Source organism: Saimiri boliviensis, chromosome 6 (assembly GCF_048565385.1).
Source record: "Saimiri boliviensis isolate mSaiBol1 chromosome 6, mSaiBol1.pri, whole genome shotgun sequence".
NCBI classification, from domain to species: Eukaryota; Metazoa; Chordata; class Mammalia; order Primates; family Cebidae; genus Saimiri; species Saimiri boliviensis.
In genome coordinates, this window is record NC_133454.1 from 133,237,586 (window position 1) to 133,248,950 (window position 11,365).

Sequence of the window (11,365 nt, forward strand, 5' to 3'; positions counted from 1 at the left end):
CATTCTGTGTCTGCGAATTGGAAGACTCAGTAGAGTAAAGATGTGACTTTTTCCCAAGTTGATTCCTAGGTTTAACACAATTATTATCAAAATTGCAACAATTCTTTGTAGATGCAGACAAGCTGATTTTAAAATTTATTTAGAAAGGTAAAGGAAATAAAAAAGCCAAAACAGTTTTGAAATAAAAGTCTAAAATGGGTAAAATCGCATTGTGGGGTCTTAAGGCTTATAGGTCGTGACATTAATCAGGACCCTGTGGTGCTGGCAGAGGGAGAGACCCCCGGATCTGGGTCTGCCTGGAGCATCATGGCGGACGCCAGCACCTGGCCTGGGAGTGACTGCACGTTCACAGGCCGAGACAAAGGATGACCGCAGCTTCACACTTTAGACAAAAGTGAATTCCAAATGGGCCATGGATCTAAAGTAAAAGGTAAAACGATAACACTTTGAGGAGAAAACACATTGGAAAATATTCCTTACCTGCAGTTAGAACTAGGATTTCTTAGGTTGGACTTTATCAAATTTTAAAACTTTTGGATTCCACTTCTGGAATCACTGTGTGATGACTGACTCCCCAGAGAAATAACTAGTGAATATTATTTTTAAAATAAGCCCTGAAAGCCTCTGGAAATTGCCCTAGGGGCATACAGCAAATAAAGAGACATCCAAGAAAATGTCCTAAGTCTTGGGAAGAACAGTGAGGTTGTGGGATTTGCACGATGACCAGCTCCCTCCCTCCCTTTCTGCCACCAGCTCCCCATGGAGGAGGCGCCACTCCTCCATATGATTGTGGCCAATAAAACAGGGCTCCCACTCCTCACTGCTGCCCGTCAAGGGGTGTGGTACCCACTGGGAGGCACCGGCCACCAGCATTTCTCCACCCCTTCAGCTCCAAGTGGCAGTCAATTCCACGGAAGTGTGTCTGGAAAACCTCTGAAGTCAGCCCCACTCAGGGGGCAGAGGCTTTACCCAGGCATGGCAGGCCAAGCATAGGGAGGCCCCAATTTCCCTCAACCCAGGTTACCCATGGGGTGGAGGGTCCATGTGGTGAGAGGCTGCTGCCCCCACGCAGAGTCCTGCTAATGCAGCAGGGCTCCCTGACAGGTGCAAGCACCATCCCTATGTCCAGGTCTGGAGCAGGGGCTCAGACATTCAGCCCAAGAGAGGCTGTAAGGACAGAGAGCTCCAAAGCCCTTCCCAAAGGACCTGACGTGATTTGAAACAGTACGGGGATGTTGAAGCCTGAAAGTGCCCTGGAGAGCAGTGGACATTCTGGTGGCAAGCAGCTAAGGCCGGCAGCGCCATTAGAGCAGGAAACTCAGCTGTAGGTCAGCAAGTTTACCAGAGATCTCGCTAAGGAAAGCCACAGCTGAGAACCCACCTGGGGAACAAACCTTAAAGCTCTGACCCCTTGGTAAAGAAGTCCTAATTTCACTGGCTCGCTTGGTGGAGCAGCGTGTGCCCCAGGGCACCGTTGGAAGTCATGGAGCAAACAGCTGGCGGTGAGTTGATTCTGACACTTCACTAAACCAACAGCTTGACAGAGATCAGGGAGAGAGACAGCCAGAACCCCCGCGGCCGGAGGGGACTGCACACCCCCAGGGCGGAGCGCTCCGGGGAGCTGCAGCAAAGGCTGCCACAGGAGAATGGGGCTCAGCAAAGTCCAGCCCGTCCTTGAATGATCAACGAGCAAGTGGTAGCGGGGAGCCCAGAGGAAGGAGAACCGCTTTCCGCCGTTGCCACCATGTCTCGCCTGCATTGTGTGGTTCTTAAGCTTCCAAGACCCGTGAGGAACCCAGAAAGAGAGAACCGTGCACAGGAAGAAAGCAGGCAGCAGGCAGTGCCTGGGAGAGGGCCCCATGTGGGGTTAACAGACAAAGGCTTCAGTAGCCACCCTAAATACGTTCAGAGGACTGAGGGAAGCCACAGCGAGAGACTTCCTGGAAGGCCTGAAGACAGTGTCTCCTTAACTGGAGAGTCAATGAACAGATAGAAATTGTTTGTTTGTTTGTCTGTTTTTGAGATGGGTTCTCGCTCTGTCGCCCAGGCTGGAGTGCATTGGCGCGATTTTGGCTCACTACAGCCTCCGCCTCCCAGGTACAAGCGATTCTCCTGCCTCAGCCTCCCGAGTAACTGGGATTACAGGTGTGCACCACCACATCTGGAATTTCTGTATTTTTAGTAGAGACAGGGTTTTACCATGTTGACCAGGCTGGTCTCGAACTCCTGACCTCAGGTGATCCACCCACCTCGGCCTCCCAAGTGCTGGGATTCCAGGCATGAGCCACCACGCCCAGCCCATATGTTCTTTTTAAAATTATCCTTTCTGTCATTTTAGGGGATTTAGGGCCTAAAGAGGTGGGAACTTTAGGGGCGATTACCTTCTTGCTGGGGTCTCACCGTGTGACTCACACACCCTGAGGTGCCCCCATATAAGGAGCAGCATAGCTTTTGCACACATGAACGTGGCGGCCTGTCCAACTCTGCCTTTCTCCCCCAGAGTGGCCCTGTCAGGCTTTTTGTGCCTTACAAAAGGCGCAAGAAGGAGAATGAGCTGCCCACAGCGCCCGTGAAGAAGGACTCTCCCAAGAATATCACCCTGCTTCCAGCCACCGCGGCCACCACCTGTGAGTTTGAGAACACACGGCTCTGGTTTACTGAGGCGGCCTAAGCGCTGTCCAGTGCTTCCCTGGGACCCGGGCACTGTTGGCCCTGTCCTGGGCTGTTTGCCAGTGTGAGGAGCGCCATGCCCAGTGCCCTGCACGTGATTGGGGACATTTCCTGACAAGTGTGTCGTAGGTGACTGGTTCTCAGGCCGCTGGGCAAGGCCTGCAGAGACGTCTGGGGGCTTGTCTGTGGCTGGGCTGGAGGGCAGCGTCAGGATCCCTGCTCACTGCTGCCCCAGCTTCCTCCCATCTCAGCCTCCCAAGTAGCTGGGACCACAGGCAGGTGCCACCATGCCCAGCTCATGTGTTTATTTTTTGTACAGACCAGATTTAAACAGGGAGAGGCAGTAATAAGAGAAAATGTCTTCGTCATGAGCCTTAGCTAATATAAGTCTGGACTTTTGCATTGATAGAGCAAGGTCTTTCTGAAACGCCCTGTCGGCTCCTTCCCGAGGCCTGGGTGGTAGGTGTGGGCACTGTTCCATGGCAGCGGAGTCTCCATCCATTGCTGGGATTTCTCTTGGGCCGAAGAGGCAGCCGTGCTGTAGGCCGCGGCCGCTTTTTACCTTCACCTTGGATGAAAGACTTTCTTGATTCAAACCACAACTATTTAAAAATCATTTAAAGTTTTATTTGATTCTGGCTGGCAGCACACTGCCATGGCTCACAATGTAAACATAACAATTGATGGTGGCCAGCTGCCATCCTGGCTTTCTTCTGTGGGGTGTTCTCCAAGGTCTGGGCTTTCTCCCACGTCCTTCACATGTGAGGGTATGGCGACCGCTGCCCGCGCTTCAGCCCAGGCCTCCACAATGATCGGCGCCCGTGGGTAGCACAGGACCTGTGTGCCATGGGCACCACTGTCTGGCCTGGCCACGTGAAATGTGCTTCTGCCTTTCCAGTCACCGTGACCCCCTCAGGACAAATCACAACCTCCGGGGCACTGACCTTTGACCGAGCATCCACCGTGGAGGCCACTGCTGTCATATCCGAGAGTCCGGCCCAGGGCGATGTCTTCACAGGAGCCACAGGTGAGCTGCTCCAGTGCCTACCTGACATCGTCAGGGCGCCATTTTCTGACATCACATCACCCAATTCTCACATCCTGAGTGGCCCTTGTCTGTGACATCACATCACCCAATTCTCACATCCTGAGTGGCCCTTGTCTGTGACATCACATCACCCAATTCTCACGTCCTCAGTGGCCCTTGACTGTGACATCACATCACCCAATTCTCACGTCCTCAGTGCGTCCTTGACTGTGACATCACATCACCCAATTCACACGTCCTCAGTGCGTCCTTGTCTGTGACATCACATCACCCAATTCACACGTCCTCAGTGCGTCCTTGACTGTGACATCACATCACCCAATTCTCACGTCCTCAGTGCGTCCTTGACTGTGACATCACATCACCCAATTCAACATGTCCTCAGTGCGTCCTTGGCTGTGACATCACATCACCAATACCACTTTGGACTGCGTCGGCTGCTGGGCACCTGAAGTGGGGCCTGGAACCAGGCGTTTGCTGTGGGGGCAGCATGTGAGCCACATCTGGTGGGTGATCCAGTGGGTGGTTCAGTGTGCGTGGGGTCAGCTTGTGGGAGTGGGTTACTTGTGAGAAACCCCAGAGCTGGCAAAGCTGAAAATACTCTCCATCTTCTGGCTCCTGTTTATTTTTGTTTTTTGGGATCGAGTCTTGCTTTTGTCACCCAGGTTGCAGTACAATGGTGCCATCTCGACTCACGGAACCTCCGCCTCCCGGGTTCAAGCAATTTTCCTGCCTCTGCCTCCCAAGCAGCTGGGATTACAGATGCATACCACCACGCCCCGCTGATTTTTTTTTTTTTTTTTTCCGAGACGGAGTTTCGCTCTTGTTACCCAGGCTGGAGTGCAATGGCGCGATCTCTGCTCACCGCAACCTCCGCCTCCTGGGCTCAGGCAATTCTCCTGCCTCAGCCTCCTGAGTAGCTGGGATTACAGGCACGCGCCACCATGCCCAGCTAATTTTTTTTTTGTATTTTTAGTAGAGACAGGGTTTCACCATGTTGACCAGGATGGTCTCGATCTCCTGACTTTGTGATCCACCCGTCTCGGCCTCCCAAAGTGCTGGGATTACAGGCTTGAGCCACCGCGCCCAGCCTAATTTTTGTATTTTTAGTAGAGATGGGGTTTCACCACGTTGGCCAGGCTGGTCTCACACTCCTGACCTCATGATCCGCCCGCCTCAGCCTCCCAAAGTGCTGGGATAACAGGAGTGAGCCACCGCGCCTGGCCTGGCCCCTGCTTTTGACCAGGGTTGTGCAACAGAAATGCATCCTAGCCAGATGCACACTGGAAAATATTCTAGTAGCCACATTGAGAAAAATCAAGGAAATAGCTGGAACTAATTTCCATAATATATTTTATTTCACCTGAATGTCACCAATCCTACCATGTCAGCACTTCAGGCTCACCACATTTCAGGGACTTGGTAGCCATGAGGGGCCACAAGCTACTCTTGTGTATTAAATGGCACAGCCATCGAGCGAGATATTTTGAGTCGGCGTGCAGACAACCACCCTGAGGCTGCTTGTTGCTTTTCCCACCAACAGTCCAAGAGGCCGGCGTGCAGCCACCATGCAGGGCCAGCCACCCCGAGCCTCACTACCCCGGCTATCAGGACAGCTGCCAGATTGCACCGTTTCCAGAGGCTGCATTGCCAACGTCACATCCCAAAATAGGTGGGTTTGAAAGAATTCACACATGTATAGGCTGTTGTCCTCAGAATTGTGTGAAAGAATTTCTAAGTGAAATTGGATTTGTTTTGGTTTTTGTTTGTTGTTGTTGATGCATTAGATCAGTGACCGGCAAAGTGTGGCCCACTGTGTATGTTTGTAAATAAAGTTTTATTGACACAGCCACATCCATTCACGTGTGTGCCGTGGAAGCTGCTTTTGGTACAACAGCAAGGCACTCTCCCAGCAACCAATTAGCCTGTGAAGCCTGAAGTTCCTACTGATGAACTTGCTGTCGTCTTCTCCGTGAGGGTAGACACTCCGCAGGTGGGAGTTGGTCTCTCCAGAGCTAGCATGGACATTTGGTATCTGGTGAAAGAATGAAAGACCAAGTTTGGTATCACATGCAGCCTAAATCTTTAAAATGACAGTACACTGTAAACATATTTTAACTTTGATTTTTCATTTAATCAATTGCACTTTTTTCTTTTTGAGACAGAGCCTCGTGCTGTTACCCAGGCTGGGGTGCAGTGGTGCGATCTCTGCCCACTGCAACTTCCGCCTCTTGGGTTCAAGCAGTCTTCTGCCTCAGCCTCCCAAGAAGCTAGGATTACAGGCACACACCACCACACCCAGCTAAATTTTACATATATATATATATATATTTTTTTTTTTTTTTTTTTTTGGTGAGATGGAGTTTTGCTCTTGTTACCCAGGCTGGAGTGCAATGGCGCGATCTCGGCTCACCACAACCTTCGCCTCCTGGGTTCAGGCAGTTCTCCTGCCTCAGCCTCCCGAGTAGCTGGGATTACAGGCACGCGCCACCATGCCCAGCTAATTTTTTGTATTTTTAGTAGAGACGGGGTTTCACCATGTTGACCAGGATGTTCTCAATCTCTTGACCTCGTGGTCCACCCGCCTCAACCTCCCAAAGTGCTGGGATTACAGGCTTGAGCCACCGTGCCCTGCTTAAATTTTTTTTTTTTTTTTTTTTTTTTGAGACAGAGTTTGGCTCTTGTTACACAGGCTGGAGTGCAATGGCGCGATCTCGGCTCACCGCAACCTCCGCCTCCTGGGTTCAGGCAATTCTCCTGCCTCAGCCTCCTTAGTAGCTGGGATTACAGGCATACGCCACCACGCCCAGCTAATTTTTGTATTTTTAGTAGAGACGGGGTTTCACCATGTTGACCAGGTTGGTCTTGATCTCTTGACCTTGTGATCCACCCGCCTCGGCCTCCCAAAGTGCTGGGATTACAGGCTTGAGCCACCGCGCCCGGCTAAATTTTATATTTTTTATAGAGATGGGGGTTTCACCATTTTGGCCAGACTGGTCTTGAACTCCTGACCTCAAGTGATCCACTCTCCTTGGCTTCCCTAAGTGCTGGGATTACAGGTGTGAGACACCTATTTAAACTCTTTCCACCTTTAAAGCTCATCTCGGGGCTGGGTGCGAAGGCTCACCCCTGTAATCCTAGCACTTGAGGAAGCCGAGGCCTGGAGTTTGAGACCAGCCTGGGCAACCTAAGGAGACCGCATCTCTATAGATTAAAAAAAGAAGTGTGGGGCAGATGTTGATGAACTGTTTATACAAAGAAATCGGCAAATGCTTCAAATGAGGGCTTTTTCTCCTGGAGGGCTGGGGGTTCCCATCGCCCACTCGCCCCAGGTGCGAGCTGTGCCTGAGGCTCCTGGATCTCTGTTCTCCGCTGCTCTTGGTACGCAGAAGCCAGGAGCGTGCTCACGCGCACATGTGCACAGTTGTGCTCTAGGTCTGTGTGTGTTGAAAGCCATGCCTTGCCCCAGTATCTCCAGTTTCAGCAGAACCTCAGCCTTTGTTCTGCTTCCTGTCCTTTCCCACTTTTTGGCTTTCTTCTCCAGTTGTAAGAAACCCGGCTGGACCTGGTGGCTCACGCCTGTAATCCCAGCACTTTGGGAGGCAGAGGCAGATGGATCACCTGAGGTTGGGAGTTCGAGACCAGCCTGACCAACGTGGAGAAACCCTGTTTCTGCTAAAAATACACAATTAGCTGGGCTTGGTGGCTCATGCCTGTAATTCCAGCTACGTGGGAGGCTGAGGCAAAAGTATTGCTTGAACTCAGGCAGGGGGTGAAGGTTTCAGTGAGCTGAGATCGCACCATTGCACTCCACCCTGGGCAACAAGAGCAAGACTCCATCTCAAAAAATAAAAAAAAAGGAAAGAAACCGAACTCCTATTATCTTTTTTTTTTTTTGAGACGGAGTTTCGCTCTTGTTACACAGGCTGGAGTGCAATGGCGCGATCTCGGCTCACCGCAACCTCCGCCTCCTGGGTTCAGGCAATTCTCCTGCCTCAGCCTCCTCAGTAGCTGGGATTACAGGCACGCGCCACCATGCCCAGCTAATTTTTTTTGTATTTTTAGTAGAGACGGGGTTTCACCATGTTGACCAGGTTGGTCTTGATCTCTCGACCTTGTTATCCGCCCGCCTCGGCCTCCCAAAGTGCTGGGATTACAGGCGTGAGCCACCGCGCCCGGCACTCCTATTACCTTTAATAAATCCCCCATGTGTGACTGCAGGCACCCACGAAGACTTTCTGGGTGAGCAGAACTGAAACCAGGAATTCTTTTGTCAGCTTTACTGTTTACGAGATTTAGCCTGGGGCCAGGCATGGTGGCTCACGCCTGTAATCCCAGCACTTTGGGAATCCAAGGCAGGTGGATCATCTGAGGACACGAGTTCGAGACCAGCCTGGTCAACATGGTGAAACTTGGTCTCTACTAAAAATACAAAAATTAGCTGGGCATGCCGATGAATGCCTGTAATCCTGGCTTTGTGGGGCTGAAACAGGAGAATTGCTTGAACCTAGGAGGGCAGTGAACCAAGATCACGCCACTGCACTCCAGCCTGGGCAACAGAACGAAACACCGTCTCAACAACAACAAAAAAAGATTTAGCCTGGGGCCAGTTCTTTCCGGTTATTGCCCTCAGGGCTGATTTTGTGAACATTTCCGGGTCCAGCAGGCACATTCGGATGATTTTTACAACGTGGAGCTGTATGGGTGGAGTGGGAAGGCATGGACGCCTCACTTCTGGTGCAAGCTGGGGGGATGTCAGGCAGTGATTTGTTGTCTGTTGGTCAGTTTTTTACCGTACTTCCCAACATTTGGTGAGAGTTTTCTTTTCTGTTTTTTATTTTTGAGTTGGAGTCTCACTCTGTCACCCAGGCTGGAGTGCAGTGGCTTGATCTCGGCTCACTGCAACCTCTGCCTCCTGGGTTCGAGTGATTATCATGCCCCAGGTAGCTAGGATTACAGATGCTTCCATGCCTGGCTAATTTTTTTATTTTTTTGGTAGAGAGAGGGTTTCCCAATGTTGATGAGGCTGGCCTCCAACTCCTGACCTCAAGTGATCTGCCCGCCTTAGCCTCCCAAAATGCTGGGATTATGGGTGTGAGCCACCACACCCGGCTTCTTTTCTTTTCTTTCTGAGACAGTGTCTCACTAGCTCACCAAGGCTGAAGGGCATTGGTACAATCACAGCTCGCTGTAGCCTTGACCACCTGGGCTCACGTGATCCTCTCACCTCAGCTTCCTGAGTAACTGGGATCACAGGTGAATGCCACCATGCCCAGCTAGTTGGTTTTGTTTTTCTTTTGTAGAGACAAGGTCTTGCTATGTTGCCGAGGCTGGTCTTGAACTCGTGGGCTCAAGTGATCCTCCTACCTCAGCCTCCCAAAATGTGGGGATTGCAATCATGAGCCATTGTGCCAGGTGATGAGAATTTTTAATGGAGACCATAAATAGGAAATGTATTAATTTCTTTGTTATTTTGCTTTGCAAATGCTCTAGTGTTGACATCCCTGCCTGCCCTGGCAGTCCCACCCCCGACTCCCACCAAAGCGTCACCTCCTGCCATGGTGAATGGGCTGGAGCTGTCGGAGCCTCGGAGCTGGTTGTACCTAGAAGAGATGGTCAACTCCTTGCTCAACACCGCACAGCAGCTAAAGACGGTGTTTGAACAAGCCAAACACGCCAGCACCTACCGAGAAGCTGCCGCAAACCAGGCCAAGATCCATGCTGACGCCGAACGGAAGGAGGTAACTTGGGGATAGTGGAAAGACATGATGTGTACTGAACCCCCGGCCGCCTGGCGCCTGCGGCACTGTGCAAGACCCGCCTTGGCTCACAAGGCCCCTGCCCCGACTTTCTGGAAAAGGGAGCTGTGGAAAATCATTTACACATGAAGCTTTTCCTACAGAAAAGTGACAGCTGTGATTGTTAAGGTAGTTCTGGTTTTTGTAAATATGGTTGGTTTGTTTCAGAAAGGGAAACAATTTATGCATATCAGCCATTATTTGTGAATATGTACTCACCTTTTCTTTTCTTTTTTTCTTTTTTTTTTTTTTTTTGAGTCTCGCTGTGTTGCCCAGGCTGGAGTGCAGTGGAGCGATCTCGGCCCATTGCAACCTCCGCCTCCTGGGTTGAAGCAATTCTCCTGCCTCAGCCTCCCAAGTAGCTGGGATTACAGGCGCACACCACCACACACAGCTAATTTTTGTATTTTTAGTAGAGATGGGGTTTTACCATGTCGACCAGAATGGTCTTGATCTCCTGACCTCATGATCTGCCCGCCTCGGCCTCCCAAAGTGCTGAGATTACAGGCGTGAGGCACTGTGCCTGGGCCTATGAATACTCACCTTTTATAGACATTATTCATACTTGAGGTTGTCTTCACGTACTGAAACCTGCCTGATATTTTATTAAGTTTGGAGAACATCGTCTGTTGAGTCTTTTTTTTCTTTTTTGCGACGGAGTTTCGCTCTTGTTACCCAGGCTGGAGTGCAATGGCGCGATCTCGGCTCACCGCAACCTCCGCCTCCTGGGTTCAGGCAATTCTCCTGCCTCAGCCTCCTGAGTAGCTGGGATGACAGGCACGCACCACCATGCCCAGCTAATTTTTAGTGTTTTTAGTAGAGACGGGGTTTCACCATGTTGACCAGGATGGTCTCGATCTCTTGACCTCGTGATCCACCTGCCTTGGCCTCCCAAAGTGCTGGGATTACAGGCGTGAGCCACTGTGCCCGGCCCCTGTTGAGTCTTTGTCGGCGACTGGCCGGGTAAATGCTCAGTCCCTTCCTGGTGCCGTGTTCCACCTGTCTGCTGTCACAGCGCCTGCCCAGCTTCCGGCACGCTCTTCAGAAGGTGGCTCCTGTGCCTGGTGGGAGGCTCACAGGTCGCCATACCCTCGTTTTCTGCAGCTTCTTCTTACTGCAGCAGAAGCAGAAGCTCACCTAGGCCCCTTTGGCTTCTTTTTGTGTGAAGTCTGTGCTTCATATGAACCCTTTACCTAAGCTGAAGCCTTTCAGGTCACATAAAGGTTGAGGTGGGTGACATGAAGATGGCAGAGAGAAATTCCTAGAGCCAGAGTAGGTTGTACGGAGGGTGGAGGCTTCTCAGCTTCTTCTCATAGTCCAGACCGAGCAGACAGGCACCGTGTGTCACCGGGTGCAGGGGTGAGAGGATGAGGGGGGAAGGCGTCTGTCTACTCAGCACAGCTGGGGAGCTCTGAAGGCCACAGGAGAGAACAGGGATGTGTTGTTCTGTAGCTGCTTTTTCGGGTATGGTACTGTGGACTTTGGTTTGTAAACAAAAGTCAAATTCACATTTTTCCCACAAAATCTGGATTAGAAATGTTTTTCCTCATTTCTTTCTGCTTTTCATTTTTTTTGGAGAGACAGACTCTCACTCTGTCACCCAGGCTAGAATGTAGTGGTGCAGTCTCAGCTCACTGCACCCAGGCCAGGATGCAGTGGTGCGATCTCAGCTCACTGTACCCAGGCCAGGATGCAGTGGTGCGATCTCAGCTCACTGTAACCTCCACCTCCCAGGCTCCAGCAATTCTTGTGCCTCAGCCTCCCACGTAGCTGGGCCTGCAGGCACCTACCACCATGCCTGGCTAATTTTTTGTATTTTTGGTAGAGATGAGGTTTCACCATGTTGCCC

At 51.3% G+C, this 11,365-nt stretch overlaps 1 protein-coding gene across 2 annotated transcripts in view; it reads left to right on the plus strand.

Annotated features, from left to right (window-relative positions):
• The window catches only part of DEAF1 (DEAF1 transcription factor), a 44,735-nt gene that overhangs the window by 10,551 nt on the left and 22,819 nt on the right, over positions 1-11,365 (plus strand). For both annotated transcript variants that reach the window (XM_039470462.2, XM_074401893.1), the window contains exons 7-10: positions 2,501-2,627; positions 3,569-3,697; positions 5,262-5,390; positions 9,212-9,459. In XM_039470462.2, the coding sequence (XP_039326396.1) occupies positions 2,501-2,627; positions 3,569-3,697; positions 5,262-5,390; positions 9,212-9,459 (633 nt within the window). The remainder of the gene's footprint in view (positions 1-2,500; positions 2,628-3,568; positions 3,698-5,261; positions 5,391-9,211; positions 9,460-11,365) is intronic.